General features: G+C 35.0%; 3 protein-coding genes and 2 long non-coding RNA genes across 5 annotated transcripts; 3 read left to right on the top strand and 2 right to left on the bottom strand.

Annotated features, from left to right (window-relative positions):
• Positions 1-3903: 3903 nt before the first annotated feature.
• LOC108219156 (uncharacterized) lies at positions 3904-10851 on the top strand. Its single transcript, XM_017392451.2, has 9 exons — positions 3904-4549; positions 5839-5979; positions 6384-6764; positions 7085-7189; positions 7951-8091; positions 8908-9111; positions 9864-9956; positions 10106-10217; positions 10401-10851. Exons 1-9 carry the CDS (start codon positions 4052-4054, stop codon positions 10442-10444), a joined length of 1719 nt encoding a protein of 572 aa, XP_017247940.1. The 5' UTR covers positions 3904-4051; the 3' UTR covers positions 10445-10851.
• A 934-nt stretch (positions 10852-11785) lies between these two features.
• LOC108216119 (outer envelope pore protein 16-3, chloroplastic/mitochondrial) lies at positions 11786-13903 on the bottom strand. The gene is made up of 3 exons (XM_017388799.2): positions 13766-13903; positions 13161-13507; positions 11786-12169 (listed from the first exon to the last, which is right to left on the bottom strand). Exons 2-3 carry the CDS (start codon positions 13489-13491, stop codon positions 12018-12020), a joined length of 483 nt encoding a protein of 160 aa, XP_017244288.1. The 5' UTR covers positions 13492-13507; positions 13766-13903; the 3' UTR covers positions 11786-12017.
• Positions 13904-14428: 525 nt separating this feature from the next.
• On the top strand, positions 14429-17263 carry LOC108216330 (uncharacterized). The gene is made up of 4 exons (XM_017389068.2): positions 14429-14586; positions 14675-15223; positions 16360-16425; positions 16622-17263. Exons 1-4 carry the CDS (start codon positions 14509-14511, stop codon positions 16679-16681), a joined length of 753 nt encoding a protein of 250 aa, XP_017244557.1. The 5' UTR covers positions 14429-14508; the 3' UTR covers positions 16682-17263.
• Positions 17264-18548: 1285 nt separating this feature from the next.
• On the bottom strand, positions 18549-20308 carry LOC108216322 (uncharacterized). The gene is made up of 2 exons (XR_010291264.1): positions 19896-20308; positions 18549-19161 (listed from the first exon to the last, which is right to left on the bottom strand). It is a non-coding gene; the product is annotated as an uncharacterized LOC108216322 (long non-coding RNA).
• Positions 20309-21382: 1074 nt separating this feature from the next.
• LOC108217882 (uncharacterized) lies at positions 21383-24745 on the top strand. Its single transcript, XR_001806256.2, has 4 exons — positions 21383-21854; positions 22667-22832; positions 24016-24129; positions 24573-24745. It is a non-coding gene; the product is annotated as an uncharacterized LOC108217882 (long non-coding RNA).
• The last annotated feature ends 1808 nt before the right edge of the window (positions 24746-26553 follow it).

Raw genomic sequence — 26553 nt, forward strand, 5'->3', positions numbered from 1 at the left:
CCGTGACCAGGCCCTCCTGATCTACTAAAAAAGGCCTGCTTAGAGCTTGATTGGTCTTAAAATAGTGAGTGGATAATAATTATATAGCTCATATTACATGGTTTTATTTTTAAGAATATATATTTTTAATTTTCGGAAATAGAATTTTAATATCATACTTGTCTGGTCTATCTCTCTATACCGAAGCCTATATGTTCACAACTGCATTATTATGTATCTAGACTGTCATATCAAATGTATATTGGGTCTAAAATACTAAGCATAAAGAGGACAAATCGACACAAATATCTTTTATAGTATATGCAGTGGCTAGAATCGTTAGTTAGATTATGTTATAATCGCCATTTTATATGTTAATTTCCTTAGCCCCACCTCAACTTCCCCCTTGTGATATAGACCTTTTGTTCATTAATTGTAATTTAACAAGATATAACAAATACTTTTTGGATTAGGTACACTTCATGCACGGGGAGTGATTTTGAGCCCAATCGACTTTATTATCAGCTGGCTATATAGGGTTCTTAATTTCCCACCAACTTGCCTTCAGTTGACATATTTCTGTTTAATCTGCGAGCGAGTTGACGATGACAAGAGTTACAGAAATAAATGGAATGCAGGTAGCGAAATCCCCAAGTATATTTATTTTTTTCGGTTTCGTCGGGGGATGCATAGTGAAACTTATATCCGAATCAAAAAACGAAGAAAAAACGAGCTACTGATCGCTCCGTATTGTTTATACTATATTCATGGTTGTTCGAAATGGTTAGTTCACCCAATTTCCCTTAATTCAACTGAGATTCGGACATTTGGTAGCTTGGATTACTAATATTTTAAACCTTATGTTTTAAAGAAACATCAAACAAATGATCCATCGGCCAAAGTCAATATATTATTTTGCTCACCTGAAAACAAGCATGCATGCTATCTCGAATTCTCCACGGGAATATCTGAACACGATTAATAATAATTATCCAATCTCAATTAACAGATGAATTGTCGATGAAAGAGAAGTATTAATTATAAACGCTGTACATATGTGTAGATTCTGCCTTGTGATTAATAAATTATCTTTACAACATGTTTAGCAAACTCGTCGACTCTATTACAGTACTCCAACTACTTAAATGGGCACTTATGTAAATATATTAATCTATAATCTTATATCTTTAACATAAATTCATAATTAACGCACTAAACAAACTGAAGCACGGTGATCGTGGTTCGGTTCAATGTATAAGCAGCTCAAATGAACAATGTCGCGATGAGATGTAGCAGTCTGCGCTACCTTGTAAATTAAGCTAACTACCGACATTATTTTATTATTGACAATATACATTATTAGTGTTTAGTCAACTAGGAATATCACTTGTTAATTTAGTTAAATATTGATTACTAGATGTAATTTATTTATTTAATACATAACCCCGTGAAGACTTTTGTTATTCGTATTATTTAATTTTGGATTAAGAAGACATTGTCTTCATTTGTATTTAATTTGTGTTTACCACTCAGTTGCAGATTTATTTCTTCCTGATAAAATAGTAATGTATAGATTTGTCTACTTAAACGATCTGAGTGGTGCTTTTTTGACCTGCTCGTGCATTTGTGTAGAGCTTTAATTAGTCCATTTAAATAAACGCTTATTTCTTATAAGCTATAATCTCTGCTTATCAAAATAAGATTAAAAAAGTAGTAGCGTTCTACGGTACTTATAATCCTACACACGTCTGATAGTCAACCGTCGAATGTTTGATGTCTAAAACTTACGTATTAAAAGTTTAAAATTATGATATGGGCTATGGTTATTGTGTTTGGCCCATCAATAAAACTTCGTGCTGACATTCTCGATCAGTTATCAATTATGGGAGGTTAATAATCACGTATCTCGTTGTATTGTGAAATACTGAAATGCTATCAATCAATAAGATAAATGTTACGCATAATATGTAAAAACAATTGGTCCGAAACCCGACACGAAACCGACCCAACTCGAAACCCGATCTATTGAGACAGAAACTCGAAAGTCGAAAGTGACCCGAAAATTATCCGACGGGCTCGAAATGGACCCGAAATGATCTGAAATTAGAATTTCATTTGTAATAACTTCAATTTTTAGTTTTATTCAATTTTAAGTAATTTTAGCTTGACCCAATGATTGACACGAACACGACCCGTTACCCGAAATTGTTACGGACTTGCTGTTCGTAATTATCGACGGTTTCAGATTTGCCGTTCCGTGCATGCTCTAGTTTTAGTACGGAACAGTTTGTGTCCCTGCACCTGCACGGGAGGAAAATTATGATATGAAAAATCGATAAACAAAAGCAAGGCATGCACGTTGCTAGTTGGATGGCCGAAGAGAGAGAAGAGGATAAAATTGGCTAATTTTAGCATACTACCAACTTATCCTTTATGGCCTGGCCGCATGGGACTATGCGAGGAGCAAATATAAGGCGCTCTTCACTTGTCCTGTTGTCCGCAGCACCCAGATGTGATTAATGTATGGGTCTGGCTTCGAACAGAGTTACAGAAAGATAGATTTCACTTTTCAGTCTTTATATCGTAAAATTGTGATCGATTATACAATGGGTAAAATCATCTTTAAAAATAATAACAGTTTAGCTATTAATGCATCTCGGAGATGTCACGAAAAGAATATGGTAAGCTGTTTGTCCTATAAATATCGGCAACAATCAGAGACAATCTGGTTTGGAGTGCATCTGGACAGACGGTGGACGCTATAATATACTTTGCTCAAAATATGAATGGGGATTTACTGAGTACTTTTTTGTTCGTATTAGCCCGCCGCACGGGTGACATGAAGCATCTTCATTCTTGATGGGTAAAATTCATACTAGTTAATATTGTTAAGTAAGAAATTTCATAGATAAAAATTATAAAACATAAGCCAAAAATTTATTAACTCTAATTATAATTTTTTTACTAAAAATTTAGGCGCCCATGCACCAAATTCTATAAGTTTGGTGAATTTGTTTTTAGTTTGGTGAATTTGTTTTTAGTGTGGTTGGTAAATATGCTTCTTTTCCAGGCTGCTTTTACTGTTTTTAAGTGTTTTAAATTATTTACCAAACGATTGACAAAAAGGAGGAAGTGGACTTCAAGGCTTTTAAGCCTAGAAGTCCCATTCTCAAACATCCACTAGAGATTAGTTGGCTGTGTCATCATCCTAAAATTAATTTTAAGCGTTGTTTCTGGATATCATATATGTAACAGCTCGCAATTTCGGACCATTAATTAATAGCGGAAAATTGAAATCGGATTTTTTTTTATTAATGCTAATCTATTAATATTCATCCAAAAATTATGGGATATTACAATATATGATTTTCTTATATAAAATATAAGATTCTAGTTTAAATTTTATGCGTACGACTTTGTATAAGATTCTTTAATTTGATATAGTAATTTGAATAACTCAATACGTTAAGTTTAGATATCGCTAAAATTTTGAAATATCTTAGCAAATTATGTTTATGGAAAAGTAAAATATTTGGTATTGTTTGTGTTCCCATCCGTAATACTTGTTGTTTTTGAGAAATCAATTTCCTCCTACTTTTCTACTTTCTATTATTAGTAATTTAGTACTTGTAGTCTGGTCTCCCTGGCATCAGCCTTTTCCGTCTGTTTCTGGTGCATTAAATGTTTATACCGTCTTTCTGTTTCGATGCACTTGTCCATAGGAATACAGTATTAATAATGTAGTACCTAGCAAGCCCAATGTACTTGGACCATTGAACGGTTGTCCGAAAATTTGGTACTCCAAGCCCGACCCAATGTTCCAACAGTCCAGTCCAGTCCAGAGGCCCAAGTAAGCCTCCTACAATCACATCCACAGCAAGACTTCCATTGACCAAATACAAATATTCCTATCAACTCTCACAGACCGCCACGTAGCTAAGTTTCCATGTACCTCCCCCCACCCTATCACTCCCCTCCTTTCCTCTCTCTAACTGTTTTCTCATCACTCTCATCTCTCCGTACAAACATCGATCCAAACTCACATTCATCATCTCCTCCATTCTAACTCGCCATGACCGAGCCCGACTCAGTGGAAACCTCAACATCATCTCCCGCAAATCCAACGCCTACGCAACCATCAATCTACATACATCCGCGACGCGAGCCTTTCGAACACGGACTCGTCCCGATTCCCAAACTCATCTTCACCGATGCTTTTCAAACCCTAGCTGCTCATAAGGTCAAGCTCATTTCTCTGGCGAACGAATCTAATCACCGAGTTAACTCGGCCGCGATAGCTGAGACGCTCCAGATCTCTCCGGAGAATGCGAGGCTTGTGATTGAGATAATTGCGTCGGTTTTGCACTCGGAATCGGATCCGCTTGTTAATGCGAAGCCGTCGGAGATTGAATCGGTCGGTGTGGATGTGTATGATCTGATTTTGTTCTTGTATATACAGTCGTATAAGCGGTTGCTTCCCCGTGGACATAGGGATTCACCTGCTGTAACTGATGTTTGGCCTTCTACTTCCGCTTTCGATGGATTCTTATCGGCTCTTTCTCCATTGCAGGTCAGTTAAATCTGTTTTGTAATCTATTTTTTTTATTGTTTAGGTAATAATACTGTTGTAGGATTGGTTAATTATCTGCATTATGATACTCATTCTGTTTTGGTTTTGATTGTCCTTTAGAATTTGTTCATGTCCTATGACTTATTTATGCATCTGTATACTCGTGATTACTTGCATTGATAGAAACAGCTGAATCCTCTTAGTCGTGGAATTGCGTTTATTAGAAACAGCTGAATACTTCTAATAGTGTAATTGAGTTACTGGAAATAGCTGAATCCTTTTTGGTTGTGGAGTTGCGTTTATTATGGACAGCTGAATCCTTCTAGTAGTGGAGAGCTGTATCCTTTTACTAGTGGAGAGCTGATTTCTTTTAGTTGTGGAGTTTCTTTTATTAGTAACAGCCGACTCCAGTTAGTAGAGGAGTCACATTTATTAGAAACAGCTGAATACTTTTAGTAGTGGACTCACGTTTATTGATGACGGCTGAATCGTTCTTTTGCGGCATATGGTGGTTAAGTTGCAGCTGAATTTTACTATGTGATCCTCTTTGGTTTCAGTGATGTAAAATCATTAATATTATATTCCAAATTTCTGCATGAAAATACTATATCTATGTGTATACATTGTGCCAATTTGTAATAGTTGATTGATCCGAGGTTACGTACTGTTCTTTCTATTGTTTTCATGTATGTTAAGTATCAGGTTTTTAGCATTATGTTTGATCTTATATGTAAGACAACCAATAGATGTAGTTTGTTTCATATAGTTGATATATATATCGATGACATCGGTGAGGAACTGTGCTACTTACCAATTTGAGAAAGCTCCAGCTATTTTTTTATGATGGCTTAAATGATATTGAATTGTTATATGTAAATTGCTAGTGCCTTTAGTGTTTTACTAGTTTCTATATGTTTGCTACATAACAAATTCGTACATATATAATATATTTTGAACGGTGCATATATTAGAAGTTAAATTCTGATGTAGCAGTAGCACAGTAATATCCCCTTTGATGTACTTAGCACAAATAGAAGCAGCCATTTTCCCCGCAGGTCAATCATCAATGCATGAAAATCTACATCATTTGAGTAGTGATTAGTGAGCCCTGGAATGGCGGTAGTTGCCATTTCAAATTTGTTGTATATATTTGCTTTGTCTATACACTATCATCCACTTCTCAACTGCAATAGTCTTTATCATTGGTCACTCACTTGCTTTTCTTTTTGGTTACTTAATTATAATATTTCATAAGCTCAAACCCTGATGTTTAAAGAATTGCATTGTAGCTTGTCCGCAGTAACAGCCGTAAATTTATGCCGTCGCAAGCAGATGAAGAGGCTCACCAGCTATCTTATCTACAGAAACATTTGGGCAACCTTGTCTCCCTTTTGTCTGATTCCACTGAGGGGGAAGGCGATGATTCATTGGTTTGTCAATTTCTTTATTTATAATACATTATTACACACCCTGTCAATTTCTTTATTAATAATACATTATTACACACCCAGACCTGTTTCGTTTATATATATACAATTATGATATGATCTTTCTACTCTGATGAATAGGCACATAGTACTCGCCAATTTAATAGTTTCTGAAGGTCTGCTTTGTGATCCCATCCAGGCTTACAAATCTACTCCAGTTCTATACTCACTATTCTTTCTTTCTTCTTTTGTGATGCTTCTAATGAGGTGTATGATATTGTGATGCATATACACAAGTATTGTGCATTCTACATTTTTTCTTGTGGTGTGTCTGAGTTTTGTAGGATTCTTTTTCCCCACCGTAGCTGTAGTTCAACTGATTAGCTGATTTCACCTGATAATGCCAGGTGTTGAAAATGGAAAATTTCGAGCACCTTGGCTTTTTGATATTTTTTGGTGAAAAAGGATCAGAGAATGTTCCATTGTGCCAGAATGCTCCATTTTTTGCCAATTCGGATCCTGACATGCCTGCTGTTCCTGTTCCTGCACCACAAGTCCATGATTGGCTTCTAGAGAACATTTCTTCTGCATTGGAACATATAGCTGAAAGAGTTTCTACAAAAGAAAATGGACCAACCAGTTCCTCTGACCCAGATGTCCCAATGGCTGACGTGTCTCCTATTTCTGCAAAGTCCACAACCTTCACTCGGGGTCCAAGTTTCATTGAGGGAATCTCGAAGTCATCATGCTTGAAGCGGGAATCTGATCTGCAAGGCTCTTCCGTGAAGGTTAATCTGATTGACTTTATTAATATGTTACAATTGATCAGAAGAAAAATTGTCGTGATTAAGGGAATCCTCTTTCAGTTAATTGTGAATTCTAATTTTGTACATCAGCATGACAGAAAATAAGAGTTACTCTTCCAGCTTCTCTTCCACCGTACCTGATGTTCCAGTGCTAATTAGTTCAAAATAATTATGATTTATTTATTATACTCATTAGGCCGCAATCTAGTATGGAATGACCGATATGTATTTTGTAAATTTTGTGCAATTCTATTCGTGTATAATATCGGTCGGCAATTATAACCTATATCTTATCATTGCAGGTTGTCAATTGTCACGAATCAGTTATTTACATTTTGGCTCCTTTGAGATATGCTACATTGTATGGATGCTCTGACACAACTATAGTTCTGGGGGCTGTAGGCAAGGTAAGTAAATTTGTATATGAATCTAAAGACTTTCTATTCTAGAAGTTGAACTAGCAGTACATCAAATAATTAATTCGTCAAATCGTAAGAGAAATGCCTTTACTATCATCCTATTCGTGAGATATTTGGCATAAAGAGGTATGGGAAACAATGTATACACATCATAGTTCAAATTTTCACTTCAATTGGAAGGCTCAGAAAGTGTCCTATTAGATTCAAAGTTTTACATCTGGGATGCAATTCGGGGAGCTAAACTTTTCTCTTGAAAATTAGAATAATTATGGACACATATGTAACAATATGATTATAATTTTTCTGGAAGTGCATCATATATGCACTTGTGTTTTTGATATTCTGTTATTCACATAATTGCCTGGTTACTTAACTTATGAGTTTTTAGTGTCAAACTATCAGTAACCAGCTTAGTTGTTTTTGTAACGCGGCAGCATTAAGTTTTGAATATTTGATACATGAAAAGGTTGTTATGTTATAATAGCTTCTTATTTTCTTAGTCTTCAGGTATATAATATATACATGCATTTCTATGATAATATATACATACAAATATGTTTGACTTTCAAACTGCATGGAATATGAACCCCCTGTTCATGATATTTTGATGTTAAATGGTTGCCCAAGCTTCTGATGTATGGATTTCCATTTCCCGGTGTCAATCTTCAGCATCTGAAACATCAGCTTTTGATACATTTGAATTGGTTATATTATAATAACTTCACATTATTAGTCTTCACAACTTACAGGCTGTAAGAGTTGAACATTGTGAACGAGTTCATGTGATTACAGCAGCTAGAAGAATCTGTATTGCCAATTGTCGGGAGTGTGTATTCTTTTTGGGGATAAATCAGCAACCACTTATTGTTGGTGATAACCATAAACTACAGGTGGGTTTCTGCTTTCGAAAGCTGGTCCATAATAATAGTGTCTATGTTTTTTCGAGGAAGTCATATTTAATTTGCTAAGCAGTTACCGGTTCAAGAACCTCAAAGAATTTGATTAGCTGCATATCAAAATTTGGTTTAATATGTATTCAAATTCTGTAATTGACCTTTACCAAAAAAGAAAAGAAAAGAGATCAGCATAAATAAGGCAATTTGAGATTTTTGTTTGGTATAATCTACCTCACTTGAATGTTATTTTCATTTACATCCGTAGTGTCCCACTAAACAGACCCCATTGGCCTACCTTATTTTTATGAAATAAGTCACTTATTTTTTAAAAAGTACATAAATATGTAGTTTTTCTGAAATAAGTGACTTATTTCTGCAAATAAGGAATGTGGAACACTTATTAAATGCTTACTACTAATATAAAAATGAAATTCCCTCCGAAATAAGTACTTAGTTTCATCATTTAAGGCGAGCCAAACATGCTCATAATGTATGTAGAAAGAAATAAGTTGTTCCTCTTTATAATCCATGTTAGCAGTTTCCTTTTAGAACTAGATTTGGATAAAACTGTGTTTCAGCATTCATCGTTAGACTTCTTATTGTACTCCCTCTGCTGCTTTTCCTAGTTGTGCATCTCTGAGAACTTCCATTATCCTGGGTTTTCTGTCATAGCTCGCTCTAATATACTATTGTAGTAGTTTTTCTTATATTAGCATGATTTTGATCTTTATTGTTCCTTAGTCTTCATTTGCATGTCCTGGAGAATATTGTTTGAAATTTCTCTGTTTTACTGCCTCGCCATTCTTCCAGGTAGCTCCATATAATACATATTACTCACAGCTGGAGGATCACTTGAATCAAGTAGGTGTCGATACTACTCTTAATAGATGGGCTGAACCTCTGGCGCTGGGCATAGTTGACCCACATGATTCATTATCTCATCCCGTGGGCGTCTCTGATGTTCAGACTGAGTCTGCCTCCCCTGTTGACCCAGATCTTTTTACCAGTTTTTTGGTTAGTTTTAATCTTGTTTTTTACTCTGTAGTTATTTTCTTAATTGAGCACTGACTTTTTTCCCGCTGATATTTAAGAGATGTGAATGCACACTTAACTTATACAGCTTTATCTGTGGTTTAAGTATTATCATGTTGGGATGGCGACGGGTCGGGTTGTCTTACCAAGTCCTGTTTTTTGGTCACCGTGAACCTGACCCGAACCCAAAACGCGTTGAAAATTTTAACCCAAACCCAACCTGTTAAGTACCCGATCAACCTGAAAAACCGTTTTGATCCGAAATCTTACTAAAAATTAATAATTTTTATTATATAAATTATTGTTTATTATATAATATATTAAAAAATATACATAATAACTTAATGAGATTATATGTTTATAAATTTTTGTAAATAATATATAAATATATCGCAAATGTATGTTAGTGTAATAGAAACTTATGTATTGTACATATATAATATATATTAAAAATATTCGGGTCGGGTTCGGGGACTCCAGGTCAACTCGAACCCGACCTGAGTTTTTCGGGTAAAAAATTACCCCACCCGAACCTGACCCGAATGTAAAAACTCCTCCCCTAATTCATACTTTTTCGAGTCTGGTTCGTGTTGGTATTTAGGTCGTGTCGGACTTTGCCACCCCTATTACCACGTGCTCATCTGCTTTAGTCATATACCATGTGCATTGTTCTTCATCTAGTGTGCCTGACTATAATTTTGGTTGTTAACCTGCGTTTTCCTCTCCATGAACAGATTCCGAATTGGTTTGACGGAGAATCTTCTGGATCTACAAAAGACAATCCATTTCCTCTTCCAGATGCTTATGTGAAATCCCAACAAAAAAATGTGAGTTTAGAATCCCCATTATTGATCAGTGATTTAAATTTTGATTTCTAAACCTGACCTTTTGCACCCGAATTTGCTCAAATTTATAAGTCGTACCTGTTCGTAATTGCACGAATATTGTAATATGTTATTGGTATCTCTTTTGACAGCATGAAAATCTTGGGGAACTCAAGAATGCGTTGAAGGAAACACAGCTTGAGGATAGCAAGAAACGAGAACTTTCGACTGCACTCCATGCCTCCTTCAAGGACTGGTTATATGGTAAAGACTGTTCCTTGATGGTTGGTTAAGAGTAACTTAGCTTATTTGTTCCCTTTTTTTTTGGCCCCCGAACCCCATTCCCTCATTAATTTTTGAACTTATATTTCCTCTTTTTGGTAAAAAAAAAATGATCAAAAGATAACCTAGTGATTTGAGTTTGGTTTGTTTTTTATTGTTCAACAGCTTCAGGAAACATCAGACAACTATATTGTCAACAAAATGATTAAATAGGTGTGAGGCTGTGTTTCGGTACAGTTGGAGGATTAGAACCCCATAGTTGGTTTTCTGATTTCTATACCTTTCAAGCTTTGATGGTGCAGGGTGTCATAATTGTTGTCAGCTGGTAAATCCAACTAAATTTCTCTTTTCTGTGACGACCAAGTGATGTGTCGGGCTACAAGGCAGTATGCAATAACAAATATAGTCCCTAACTTGCTGTGATTTTTTTTGTCCCTTTTAGAAAATTTTATTGTAATATGTTAGGAGATGCTACCTCTGAACCAATATTGGTCCGACCTTAAATTTTCTCAACTTTTGAATGTAATCAATTTGTTGTAAGAGGATAAAAATGTGTGGCCTGAATGAAAACATCCTTTATTCTTCTCAAATAAATGTGATTCTAAGCATTGATCCACTTCCAGCTGCTTGTCTTCTGTTGCCATCCAGGACATGAATCTGTTGTATGTAGGCACCAGAACGCCTTATCAAATGAAGACTCGTCAAACTACAATTTAGTGCCGTGTATATGATCGTATTTCATTCATACTTTTGGTTGAAGTTCCCATAAATCTGTTTAAAGTTTCTCTTGAATTGTAGTTTTGTTAACAAGGTGTCTACCTCCTCAAACTAATTGTCAAAATATACTTATAGGATTGGTGATGAATATATTCATTGTGATTCTATGTTCTATATTTTGTAGCAGCAGTTTTATCTATTTTTCGTTTGGAACGAATGTAGAAAAGAAAATATTAGCAAATGTGAAATGAATTCCTGGCCGTTGGAAGGGAGTATCTAATTTGATTCGTCACTTGCACGTTGCTGAAGAAAGAATGACGAAGAGTATACACATCTGCTGAAGCAAGAGACTGCCATTGAATATCCGTAATTCATACTCCTGTCCAAAAAAAAATGAACCTTTTATTTTTTAACGCATTTCAATATGTTCAGTATGGGTTTTTATAAATAATATTTTTCAAACTTTTAGTTTTGTATAAAAATATGGTCAAAACAAAAAAATTTGAAAAATAATATTTAGAAGTACTTTTTCCGAACACATTGAAATACGTGAAAAAAATCGAAGGATCATTCTTTTTGGATGGAAAGAGTATCAGAGAGTATTGATTTAGAATAAAATGAATTATTTTCCGACCGTAGAAAAGGGTGGTAACTTGCAATGCTCTATAAACTGAAATAGAACACCCAATACAAAATCAATAGGACCAACAACTATTTACTCCGATCGGATCTCAGATGGCCTAGCAACAAGTAAAAAGGAGAGCGGCCAGAATCAACTCCAATTTATCTGTTACTGCAATCAATACCGTACTAACTCATCAAAGACATGATAATAATGCAAATGAAGTTTTATCCAATGAAATTCTGTTTAAGTTATGCATGACAACAAATTTATTCAAAAACACATCCTCCAGCCATGGAACTTTGTGCAGGAAAGTAAAAAAATTAAGGTTTTAAGAAAAAGTTTCTCGTCGTCTCCAAATAACAATGTTACATCAACTCTAGGAAGTACTTAGAATTTTTTAAAAGCGAGAAACTTCCTTCTCAAAAGCAGCAAAAGGGAGGTTAATTAACATTGGCATTGGGCCTCTTCTTGGTGGTGTAAGGGTAATACTCCTTTCCATTGTCAATTCTTGTGGTTTGTCCTCCCCAATCGATCAGCGTCGATGTAGTTGCAAGAGCTGCGCCAGCAGAAATGGCAGTCGACATGCTCCTTCCTGTAAAGAAGAAACAAAACATCGCTAAAGAATTAAAAGATGAGGATAATTGGCGGCTCCATTCATTATTGTTCATTTTTTAACAATCACTATGCGCAGTCCTTTCACCTACGGATAATGGCCTAAAACCATCAGCCAAAAATGTAGGATTGTAAATGAAACTGATCCTGAACCACCTAAGCTGTGAAGGCTAAGCAGGAGTACCTAATAAAGTGATTGCTCATTCTACAGTTTCTCTGAATTATGATGAACAAACCTCAAAACCTTTCCTATAGAAGTTATATAAGGTCCATCAAGAGTTTCTATGCAGATTAAATTGCAAAGTCCTATCAATGGAAGTAATCATAATCCATCAAGTACTTGAGCTAAATCAAACTGTACATTCCTATTAAAGGTAATTTACAAGATATTATTGACTAGTCTCAAATAAAAAAAATCCGGGAAAACAACAGTGGGTGAGCAAAACAGTAGCCAGCAGTAACAACATACTTCTTAAGGTGTTCTTGGTTTCTAGCAATTACCTTAATATAAATAGAAGAGCTGTTGATTTTGGAATTCTTCTTGATATATCATTCATTCACATTGTTCTAGTTCTTGCCATGACATACGTAGCAAAACATAGCAGCCTTGCTTATGTATAATTAGTAACATATTACATAGTCTCATTAACTTTATTTTCTCTTTCTCTCTCTCTTATTCTCAGATTAAAGGTGAAAGTTCAACTTTCTGACTTGCGACTAAAAAACCAACAGACAGCTACCACGGTAACCCCTGCTAGAAGACGAATGTACAGAAGAGTTTAATACTATATAAGATGTTCTTATTCTTAACTGGTAGTACATATAGCATACAGAATCAGTACAAATAAACATATCACCGGCACACCTCTATATGACCAACAAATTGGTTAACAATCAACAATAAAGAAAACCCATAACCTCGTCAACACCTCAGCTCATTCAAACAAAGAGAATATAGAAAGTTGGCTAACCTTTAAGACCGAGAACAGTAGCACCAGCAGCAAACCCCCCAATAGCCCCATTCACAAAGTCCCTTTTCGTCCTATAATTGAGCACCAACTGTTCAACACCAATGTAAACTCCGCCGATGGCAGCAAAAGTCGCCCCGTGATTACCCATCATCTTAAGTGTCCTAATCAATCCAGGAAGAGCAACCCTTCTCTCAACACGAGGCACGTCATGCCAAGTAGCAACAATGGTTCCCCAAATAGTACCAACAACAAAACCCGATGTAGCCCCTTTAATAACTTTCATAGTGGAGCTATCCTCATCTTCCAAATACCTCATTTCAGAAGGATCCATACTTTATCTCTACAAACTAAATCACAATTGCACAATTAAAATAAGATTATCACACATTATCAACTAATTAGTAATTACGGTCAGATATGAATCAAATAACAAACATATAACCTATTAGAGTGGATTGTAATTATATAATCAAATAAATTTGATAGTCTAATTTGGAAATGCAGGTACAGGAATTGGGGGGTGACATGCCCTAGAAATAAAATTGAAAAGAATAGATATGAGCTGAAGAATAGAGATTAAAGAGGTGAAAGAGAAAGAGACTTACTAGATGAGACTGAACGGAGATTTGATCGGCGTTGGTGACGGCGATGAATCGATGATAATTGGATCGGCGAGATATGAGTGAGAGACGACGAGGCTGTGAGTTTGTTTTGCTTCAGTCCAAACAGCCCCTATATTAATTGATTACTGGCGCGTGGGAGCAATCGCAAAATTTTAACGGTTAATTGCACTTTCTTACCTCTAACTCTGTCCCAAACACAGTTTAGTACCCAAACTTTCAAACGTGACAATATAATTTATGTGAATTAACTCAAATGTTAATAACAATCATCACAACATATTTTTTGTTGAAGGATGAAAATATAAATTTAAATAATAATATATTATTAAAATATATTACCTCAAAAAAATAATCGTTAAGAACATATATCAAAATATATTTATAACACATATATTATGATGCATATAAAATCCTTTCAAAAAAAAAGATGCATACAAAATAATACTCCTGCACTCTTATTTCAGAAATTTGGGTAAAGCAAAAGTATACAAAAATAAAATTCAGTAAACTCCGCAAAAAATAAGATACATAAATAAAAGCTCGGCTTTATAATTTTATATATCGAATATATATAATGAATACACATGTTTTTTTAAATAGAATACATATTATTGTTTTATTCAAGCAAATAACAAACGAACGTATATATGTTTCAAAAAAAAGAGGAACGTATATATACTGATCGGAGCCTGCCTGCCTGACCCGAGTAAATTGTATGAGCTCCAATGGCGGAAGAAGATGATGATTACTTGGGCGACCTCTCTCGTTTTCTACCTCCCGAAGCTTCTCTCCCTCCCAAAAAGGTCAGCTTCTTTAAATTATGATTATAATGCTTACTTTTAATTTACACACCAGTTTTAAAAACCCTAATTCATTATCTTTAATTTCCAGGTTGCTACTAGTACTAGTAATAAAGTCCCAATTTTACAGACTTCAAATAAGAGACCCAAAACATTAAACTGGCAAGAACATCGAAAATTAAAGAGAGAAAAGCAACAGAAAGTAGAGGACCAGCTAACCCTAGCTAACATAGAATCAGCTATTCCCCAATCCAACATTGGGTTCAAGATGTTAAGGCAAATGGGTTACACCCCTGGTTCGGCTCTCGGGAAAGAGGGGTCGGGTATTGCTGAGCCGGTGGGGATTGAGATTAGGCGGGGGCGGGGCGGGTTAGGAAGGGAGGATCCTGAGACGGAGAAGATGAAGAGAGAGGAGAAGAGGGTTTTTAGAGAGAGGGTGAATGAGCAGGAGTTGATGGCGGAGTTTGGGAGTAGGCAGAAGGAGCAGTGGCGGAGTAAGAGGGTTGTGATTAATTTTAAGAAAGGGAAGGCGGCTTTGGATCAGTTGGAGAATAAGGAGGTTGTGGTGGAAGAGAAGGAGGAGGGTGATGAGAAGGATGGCGATGAAGAGGAGGAAGAAGAGGAAGTCATTACAGAGGAGGTATGATTTCTTGAATTTTATTTGTTCCGTCTGCATTGCTGAGTTTGTAACTGAACTAGACTGCATTTCATATTGAGTGATTCGCTTTACATGTCATGAATGGCTAATTTTGTATTCTGTGGTTTTTTATTTTTTTCATAGAAGGTCAGCATCTTATATACTGTTTGTTTCTGTAGTAAATAGTTTTAAATAGTTATTGATTAGTTAAACAACGTGTGTCCCCTGGGATGCTATCTCTAAGGAGTGATGCAACTCTAGTATGTTAAAAGCCAAGAACTTGGTTAACAATCCCCTGGATGCTGTCATTTTATTACGTTGTTGTTCTCAACCGACCATTTTGATGTATATGCTATGCTTTGGGCCTTTAGCCGGGGCACTGTAGTAATTGTAGTTCCATGCGAAAATTGAAAAATGTACACTCGCAAAATTGGGTATTATTTTATATAAATTCTCGCTGTCAAGTTCAAAAGAGTAGTGTCAAGTAACTCACTTAAACATATGCAGTGAAGAAAAATTATGCCACTTTATTAGCTTAGCTGTAGAGTAAGCTGATTGTTTGCTTGTAATAGTATGCCTTGACCTAAGTACATGTAGTGAAATTGGTATTGAGTCTCCCTCGATCTTTGCAAGAACTGACTTAAATGTTGCACTTTCTGTGAATGCAAGGTCTGGTGGCCTAGTTTTAGTTGGGATATAATTTTTCCTACAAACATCTGTAGAATATAGACGCTATATATAGTTCCCCCTCATCAGCCCTGAGCTTGAGATCTATTAAAACAGAGTGACAGCAGGTTTATAATTAGTGATTCAGGCATCATAAAATTACTCTTTCCTGAGCTTGAGGTTAATTGGTAGAGGCATGACCTTTGGTTTATAATCGGAGTGATGCAGTCATCATACTGCCACTAATCTGAAACATGTAAGGCTCACATTATACTGCCACTAATCTATGCTGATGATATTATTTCTATTTTATTTTTAAACTCTTTCTGTCAAAGCCAAAAAATCAGTGTCAAGTTTAGCATGCATAGAAATACATTCATTTTGCTTAAGATCATTTTCTTTTTTGGCATAAGATTGACAATTGAGTTTTTGGCTGGCATTAGAGATAAGTAGATTGGTTGTCTGTGATACAGGATCTGAAAGATGTTTTGATGAAGCTAAGAGATGAATTCCGCTACTGCCTCTTTTGCGGATATCAGGTCAGCAAGAATTTGTTGCTTTACTGCTCTGTAGAAATATTGAAGTAATTTTTTATTCAAAAGTTAATATTGAGAAATGCTAATTTGACATAAAAATTGAGGTATTTATCCTGTATTTCCATTGTTGTTTCCATGCAATTGATTATATTCAGCCCTTTGTAGACCACTTAAACTATCTAGTTTGTTCTTGTACCAGTATGAATCAATGGAGGCTCTCAATTCCAATTGCCCTGGGATCGATGAAGATGACCACTAAATTTAGTTATATGTCTTGATATGCTCAGCACCACAACCTCAAAACTGCAAGAATATAAAGAGACATCAACTTGCAGATGATGCTGATCCACCAAGGTTCATAAAGGGTCATGGTCTTATTGCAAGTCAATTCCTATCTGATAGTAGTACAAAGCCGGATCTGTAAAGGGGGGGCATCAAAGATAGAGCTGTATAACAAGTACTTTTCAGGAGGAATACACGTGCTTAAGGCATTCAAATATCTCTTGTTTAACCGTGAAATGCAAATTATTTCTTGAAACACAAGTGGTGTGAATATTGGAGCTCCTGTGTTATTTATATGCACTGCATATAAATTTGGAAAAACAGTTTCCGAGTTTACAATTATAATAGATTTAATGATATATCTTCTTTAAGATATTCTGATCTTGAACTCATTCTGGTGACGTCGAAGGCATACTGGAGTAACTGATTCTAGGGAGGTTTTGTTTAAATTAAAAGATTTACATCATGTACAATGAAGTTTAGATCTCTGTGTTCTACTGTTTTGAACTTATGATAGTATTTTTCAGAGGTATACAGAGAAAAGAGATCTTTTACAGCATTTAGAAAGTGAATCAACTGCACTGATGCTGTGTAGAAAGCTTGGCCAAGAATGAAGTCATGCCATGGAAAACATGTTGATATGTAGTAGTAATGCTCTATTACTTTTGTCCCCCACTCTGTAAAAGTTTAACTAAATCAGGGGTCCAAGGAAACACATTGTACAGAGTCCAGACTTTTTTCTCTTTTTCTGGACAGGTACATTGTACATACTTCACAACTAGCATTTCAATTATGTACTAATGGTGTGGAAGCTGGTGGTAAAAATGTAGGAGGTAATTTATTTTTGTTTGCAATGCAATGGAATTGTGGAATGCCCATGTACTTGGTCTTGGTTTGATCATTAGTTTTAAGATGTGATGTAAGAGTGTCTGTAAGATTTAGCATTTGCGCCCTAGGCCTTCAATACATTTAGTGATTCCTTTTCATTTTGAGTATTGCTGGTGTAGGGAAATCTGTTTCCTCTCGATAGAGAAACAGAGCTCGTCCGAAATTCAATGTGACAAAATTGCTAGTGCTCATCGCTTGTCTTGGTTTCAGAAGTGTAACTACAAGATGTGTATGTACACAATTGCAGACCTGCGTATGCAATTGCAAGTGCTAAATGTATAAGGCTATAAGGCATAAGCCATATTACCAAGTCCCAGATGTCCGAAAAACCCTTCAAGTTGAAGAAAAATGAACTTTATTTACTGACTATTATATATCCTAAATCAAGACACACCTCAAGTTAAACAAATTGCATATAGAGATTCACAAGAGCTTACAGTTTAATCTGTTCAAACAATGCTCATAATGCCTTCACAGTTATTCTGCATCCTCTCACCTGTCATTTATACTTTTAAGTTTCCAATACTACTGTGTTCTATGTATTCAAAGAACCCAATAATAATGTAGTAAATGTTAACTCATAATATCCTTAAACATGCAAAATGAACCTAACAGTCCAGAGTTAATTTAATTTTGTTTCTAATACACCATGTATGATGTTCATAATCCAGAGCATCTTAAGCAATGGACATCCATCCAGTAATGGTTGTTAAACAGTACCTGATCATGCTGGAACTGTTTCATAGTGTAGTGAAGTGAAGAGAAGTCAAAATATGACTCCTGTGGAACAGATGGTTGTGACTTGTCATATTCGGGTAAATGGTTTATGAACAAGTCACGGCTGATTGATTCTATATAGCTCAGCGGAAGTGTATACAGCCCGATTCAGTAGGAAAACAAATAGAGGCTTTACAATCCTCATAATCAGTTGTGACCAGCTGAAAAACATGTGCATGTAGCTTATAATGATATAGATATTAGACAAATGCTTCCATGACCAGTATACTGATCAAAGTAAACAGCATAGCTATTGTCAAAATCTTAAAACATTATAGGATCCATAATAAATCAAATTTCAAAAACAAAACATCACGCTCTCAACAACTGACCCGGACTTCAGCGGCACTCAACACCAACTTCAGCAGCTCGCCGCGGCTTGTTTTTCCGTCTACTCCCGATTTGCCTGAAGCCAACAGGCTTGATTGAATCAGCAGAATTAACTTTGGTCTCTACACCAGTTTGATCCCCATTCATTTCATGGCTTTCCTTAATCCGCGAAGGTCTCCTCTTTCTGCCATTCTCCACATTCATTTGAGGTTTGATACTTTGGTCAGACAGAACGCCATATGTCTTCTCACTCCCTTCCTCTTCTTCTACCTTCTCAGGTTCATCATGTACCTGATTTTCATTCTTCGATATCTTTAATGGCCTTCCTCTTCTCCTGGCCGGAACCTTCTCTTCCACACCACTCCCCATATCTTCACTAGTGGCAGCACTATGCTGCTTCTTTCCTTTTCCTCTACTTTTAACCATCATTCAACAACCCAGAGACAAGTCAAAATCCGTTATCTGCAACAAGTAATATATGTTTACAAGCCTTTTTGGTAATCAAACTATTCTGTCTGATAAGAACACAAAGACTAATGTATGCTTAGAGCCTTAGACTAGTCAAATTCTATAAAGCATAGTTGAAAATTTCATCATACAACTTGTGTCAAGAGCCAACACGAGACAATGTTAAGTTCAAATGACAATAAAGCACATCAGCTCAAAAAATTCATAATATCACAAACCTGAGACGGACTCATTTAACAGAAGAACCCAAATCTACAACTACAAGTTAGAGCTTTACTCTCATACCTAATTGAGAACCACTATACACTAAAGCATTTGTAAAAAGAAACATTTCTCTTTTGTTTGCAACTTCTGAAGCAAGACAAAAGAAGATATATATATATATATTTCATCTGTTATTGTTAAATCAAACCAAGGTGAAATTATAATCAACAAGCTAGAGCAATTTCTCGAAAAATCAAAGCTTTAACGCAATCCAGATACACAACTAAACACTATAGCCACAAACAAAACCAATCTATAAGCACATAAAACATAGAAAACCACTTCTACCAATACTTAAAAGTTAAATCCATGACAAGATAACTATAAAAGCTGAAGTTCAAACAAATGGACATAATTAACAAAAAAAACAATAAAAATCAGATCTTTTTAGATACCACAAGCATGACAAAGATACAGCTGATGTAAGTACATAAAAGAGCTAGTAGAAGAGAGTAGTGGTATACCAAAAAAGCTGACTTCAACAGTCAAAGCCACAATCTTTAACTTCAAATCCAACACCCATATCTCAAATATGATTAAGCTGGATAAAAAAACAATAAGAACTAACAAAAACCCATAAATCAGATTGATTAGTCCATATGAATAACAAGATAAAGTAAAGAAACAAAGACTTAAGTAACAGTGCCAAAAAAGAGATGATCTAGAATTAATTAAATGAAGATTTATAATACTAGTGGATTGTTAAGAAATTTTTCTATAAGCCATTAGAGAGGTTAAGGGAGGTGTGAGCAGAGGGAAGTGAGGGTTGAAAACAAAGGAGTGGGGAGAATGAATAGTAATTGCAGAAAAGTGGAGCATAAAATATTGTTAGTTTTGTATAGTTTTGAGAGCTTGCTTGGACCTTGGAACATTAGGTAGGGTAGGGTAAAAATGTCTAGTGTATAAATGAAGGAAGACCCATGATTTACCCTAGGTGAAACAGTTAAAACAACGGTTTATTTACTTTATTTCATCATTTAACACTGCTTTTACTTTATTTCTTTTAGCTGAATGAAGCTTAGAAGTGGCATCGTAGATTTTCATATTAATTCTTTAACTTTATACTATTAGTTTATAATTTATGTCGCTCTTTGTTGTTGTTTCTTTAATATATCAGTTTATGACGCGTTTTGAGTTTAAAAATATATTTTAAATTTATTATTTATATAAAATATGATATTTTTATTTAATGTTATTATAAATTTTTAATATATCAATTTAAATATTATTATTTAGATATAAAACTTCTATGTATGAATATTTTATCCTAATTTAAATTTAATTTCTTATTAAAAATTTATAAGACTCTTTATTTATTTTAATTCTAAAACTTGATATTAATTTTATTGAGTTATAATGTAAATTAAATTATTTGACATTTAGAATTTAAAACAAATAATTTTGTTGCTGATATAAGTATGTTGGTGATAAAATTGTTATAATATAAAATACAATCAATAACAAAATCTTAGTCAATATAAAAATTTAAATAAGATTCTTGAGATAAATAATTTCAATTCAAAATTAATTTATATCGATTTTTGTTGATAATATCTTGTGTTTCCGTCCTATGGATAATAATTATTCAAATGACGTTAATTGTAATGCCACTTTCTCATTGAGTTTGCATTTATTATGAGAGTGTTACCACCGATTCTTCTTATCAATTTAACTTATTTTTCTTAGAAGAAATATGAATCTCACACTTAAAAACAAATTAAATTTACTTTCATTCAATTTAATTTTATGAAAAATAAAAATAATTCAATAATCGCTCTTAAATCCTTCTATGCTATCAGGGTTTTGCTAATATAACAGGTCGAGGAACATGACTGAAAAGAAGAGAATTCAGCGATGAAACTCAGCAACCGTGTGTGAAAGACCCACTGTCAAAATCGATGCAGAGTCTGAGAAGGTAATAGAGTATCGTACTATCCTTAAAATTTTAGTGCAATTTTGATGTTATTTCCTTATTGGCTCTTGTTGGAGCTATGTAATAGGAAATGTCACAAGTTTCTATCAGAAAGCATAGCAATGATATGATGTTTACAATTTTTATGCATGCCAACTTATTTAATGATGAGGGAAATCTAATAGCTGTACCAATCTACCACTGCTTTAGTCTTTATGTATCATACAATTTTTAAATCAGCAATAAGTAATTCCTACGCCAGACATTCAATCATTCAAACTTGCAACAAGAAATTTCCTGATAATGATCTTGGACTCGTGGTTCTATCAAGTATCGACATTATATTGGGCTTGGTAGCTAAGTTTGTTATGAATAGAGTGGAGAGTACGAGTAGCGCAAATTAGAAATTTGTTTCATTTTTAATCTTTAAGATAGCCTTATGATGCAGAAAAATTGCAAGAAGATTGATAGATGGTTTTTCAATGCTTAAGAGATGGTTTAAGAGCTAAAGGTAAACCATTTGTTTGTCTTTTGTTGGTCTGTCGTGTTCTTCATTTATCAATTGTGTATCCCTATGATTGCTCCAAAGATGCTTTTAGACGTTCAGTTGCAATTCAAGTGTCTCCTTAATTTGCAGGCCACAACACAAGTTATGGTTTTTAAACAATGTTAATCCAGTATGTTAATAGCAAATGAGAATGGCTCAAAGGTGTAGACTCTTGGCAGATTTAGCACAATGGATTAAAATATTTACATCTTGTTGTCAATCCAGAGTTCGGGGTCATTCCTGCTTGTCATGTTCTCATACGAGTCTGCAGGGAAGAACAGGCAGCATATGTGTTATGAATTTTGAGAAATGCAGTAAAGTTAGCCTCAGTTTTATTTCCTGATGAATTCATATCATAATGACTATTTTGCTTCGGCAACCTTCAAAGTTTATGCTTATATTCCATGATTAGTTCTGGAAAACGTTTGCTATAGATTTACTTTCTAAAGAGTCTACAGCATAATAGATTTTCTATAGAACAAGTACACTAAATGGATAATCATTAATTCTATATGATGCAGAAGAAACCAGATAGAGAATCTGATAAGTTGATATAATTGCATCACTACAAGTAATTGCTTTATTAGCGAAAAAAGAAAAGAAAAATTGTAACACATAATAGATAGTCACTTCCTTTACCTAAATTTCTGATATGTATGCTAGATTGACCTACATTCTGCATTACTGGTATACCTTTTTTTTCAAGGTGGTGTATACTTATGTTACACGAGGTGTACGATTACGATTTACTAATGTGTCACTTTCAATTTTCGCAGGATTTTAAGCTTACAGGCCTAGGTTAAATACAACCTGGGGACAGTTTTATCATAAATATGGTCCAACTGCATTATGGTCCTCTGTTATTTATGGTACCTAGAGGAGAATATAAATGGATCAGAGTCCAGACAACGTTAGTAAAAGTTTCCCTTGTAGGACCTGCAGGTGAGTCTCTGGTTCCCTTTTGCTTTGAGAATTTTATGAGTGTCTAATGGGTCAAAGCTTTGTAGTTCATATGTTATGGAGCCATGGAGGAAAACAAGACCATATTTACACCTGCTTTAAAGCAAAAAGCGAGCACTATATGATTAGAAACATGTATTAACATTTGCCATCATCATTCATAAGTATAAGAGTAAGACAATAAAATTATAACTGTAATTACACAATAAATGTTGCTAGGATTCGTATCACATAAACTCTTAATGTTTGCCTTACTAGGCAGTAGCATGTTACCGTTCCCAACAGTGACAGAACTTATAACGTAGTCGTCATTTTAGCAGGAGCACCCATTTTGAGCTTAGGGTTATGCCTCATGGTCATTTCTTCACCTCTGATATCATGATGATAAGACGGATAAGTCCACATATCAGTGATAGTTTTGGAGTTCGGCAAAGTAGGCCTTTGTAGTCAGAACTCTGCAGTATTTGTCAGGCTTCCCCTTGTCTTCAAGAAGCGCAAGAGTACATTGTCCAATAATCAAGCATTCACCATTTTAATTAAATTTACTCTAAGAGATGATCTTTTTTTTTTTTTTGAATGTGTACCGCATAGCAGTGCATGACATGATTCCAATATTGAAGTAATATGGTGAAATTGCATTCTGCAAGCTATTTGTGATGTCTGGTTGAGCTCACCTAAGCACATTAATCATTCCCCATGTTTAGGCTGTAAAGTGGAAACCTTTGGTTGAATTCCTTCAAGACAACCATATATTTAAGTGTATACACAGAATATGCTAACAAACACTTTAAATTCCAAGTCAACAAGTTATAATTCAAAATCCCATCTGTTCATTATCGCCTACAATGGCGTTTTCCGATGCTAAGTTCATTTGCTTCACGCAACAAAAATCCTTAGAGGCTGATTTCTAATTATATTCATAGTATGAAACACTTCCACTGATGAATGCATAACATTTAAACAACTTTGTGGTTTTGGATTATGTCATGCTAGGATTTAAATATGCCTTCTATGTTCATATGATTACCCAGTGAAGTCATTGAAGCTTTCAATGATTATGAGCATTTCTTTTCCCAGTAACATTACCAAATGCACCTATTGAGTAGGTAACTTATGTTTAAGCCCTTCACTCATTCATTTGCTTATACGTAAGCTGCATCTTCAGTTGCAGAAGACCGAAGATTCAGTGCATCTTGACAGCTATTCCAAGAAAAAGGCGTGATCTCGTTTCGTCATCAGTGTTTTAAATGATCAATTAATCGTGCCAATTTCATCCATGGTAAGCACCTTTATGCCCATTGTTTTGTAACTTCTGCTTGGAGAGCATTTTGTCATCCATTATACTGTAGAGTTGTAGTAAATTTAGGCCTTTTCTTTCACGCTCACATCATTCTTTTTTGATCAGGAAGGGAGTAAGGCCGTAGTTAATAGATCTAATTGCTAAGTCATAATTGTATAATAAACTCGGTCTTATGATTCATCTAATAATAGTATTATGTATGTGTTTGCATGTGGTGTTTTTTTTGATAGAGAAGTGACACGAGATTTGCATTTGTGCATATATTGATAGTTTAATATCTGATAGGTAAATTATTTTAACTTCACGTTAAATCTGCTCAGAAATGGGTAAAGTCGTAAAGACTAGACTTGCACAATTATTTGAACAGCAAACCAAAAACAAAAGAACCCGATGCTTATACTTTCCTGTACTTTATGCATCAGATGTATTCTCCGCTTCAATTTTCCCAGACCAAATTGCTTGTTGTGATATCTGATATGCTACTGGTAAGCTAAAGCGTACTGCAATATATGTTTTACCAAGTGTCTGGAATCTAAAATTTTCATAACCCTGAAAGCTTTGGATAACCACATGGGACTCTGTGATGCTGACAATTGAATGAAGAGAATACTAGAGAAAGGTGATGTATTCGCGATCTCCCAGTGTGATGCTTGACACATATATATGCAGAAACTAAGTAAAGTTTGTATGGTGTTTTACTTTCACTTTTTCTTTCGCTTAGAATTTGCTTCTGATTTTCCTATCCCCACTCTTGATAGTGTCAGGTAAACCACTAGTTCCAGAATCTTTACCTTGTGTTTCCTGTCACAACCTTTTTTTTTTAAAATTGGTGTGTGCAAGTTTAGATTTGGATCGGAGACCATGTTGGCTCCCCCACCCCCGGCTACGGAAGAGGAAAACATAAATATATCTCAATAAAACGAAAAATAGTTGTCATTAACAATAAGAAATGCCAAGGGGGTAGAGAGTAATAACTATAAGACATAATAGGCGGCTTATGATCATCAATTACAAGGAGAATCTTTATTTTCCTTAAACGAAGCTTGTGTCAGCTAGGATGTGGATTAGGTGATACGGCGTTTGCTGACAACCTATTAAACTAAAAGAAATAACAACAGATATCAGACTTCAATGTCTTGCAATCCAGTCAATGTTTTAGTGTAATGATAACTTCTTGATTATCTTACGATTACAAGTAGAAGAAAATTATAGCAATAAAGAGATGACCTGAAAATCATGGAAGCGGGTAGACTTTTGTCTTCCTCTTGGAAACGTCTAGCATGCATCTCAGTGATGTCATTTACATAATGGTTTTCCCTAGGCCAAGTGAAGCTAAATTTGAGCATCTGAGTCACTGAGTGATTAAAATAATGACTCTGCTAACTAAATAAATATTGTGAGAGTTGTGGTTTCAGCGAAAAATGAGCCTTGTTTACCTCTTCGAGTGGCTCAGACTGAGATCCTGATACCCCGCGAGACTTGGGCACCAGATACCTACAAAGGCAACCATTCCCCCATCCTGTGCTGTTTCTCTAACATTTTTCTTCTGTCTTTTTGTGTTATGGACCTCACTCACATTTGCCTACTGTATACACCACTCTTTTCTAATGTTCTTGATTCACCCAAGAATATATACTCACACTTTCAAATAAGGGTATGAAAATTAATATTATCCTCTACTATGTTAATTAGCTTCGCAGATCCATATGTGTTTCTGTGATTAATTATGCTAACTGTTATATCATATATATCGACGTTTTAGTTATCATAAGCGATCTAAATATAATTTGTGTTATTATTTGCTAAGGCTAGTTCTGCTATATAGCATGCAATTGTTAAAAACTAGCTACACAGATTTCTTGGAAATGAAATACAATTTTGTGAAGAATTCTTAAGCAACAAGTTAATATTGAATTACATCACAGAGGCCTATTGCGTTTACTGTTTCTAGTGGTCCTTTAAACTAAACAAGTAATATATGAGGTCATGAGAAACCTTCTGCCTTGTGTCAAACCAAGAAAAACAATAGAAATTACAAGTTCAATTTATAATATATGCAAAGTTGTTTCCACTTTATGTGATTACCTAACATCTACTGGCTGTTTGGTAAACATCTCCCTTATAAATTCATTTAAACGGACTGTATTTTGTATCCCCTGCCTCAGAAATGGCTGGTCCCTCTCCCTCTCATCTGAGATCTCCTCATCCCCTGCATGTCTTCTCTAAATCTCCCTCTTCTTCTTCCTCTACAGCCTTAAGCACCGCGAAACTCAAAACTATTGTTCACTCCTACATCTGGTCACATCTGTGTCGTATCGCTCATGCTCTCACCCGAGCCAAGTCCATCCTCATTGATCTTATTAGGGAAATCCAACTCGTAAACTTTATAGAACCCACTAAGCT

The sequence above is a fragment of the Daucus carota genome, chromosome 4, assembly GCF_001625215.2.
Source record: "Daucus carota subsp. sativus chromosome 4, DH1 v3.0, whole genome shotgun sequence".
Taxonomy (NCBI): Eukaryota; Viridiplantae; Streptophyta; class Magnoliopsida; order Apiales; family Apiaceae; genus Daucus; species Daucus carota.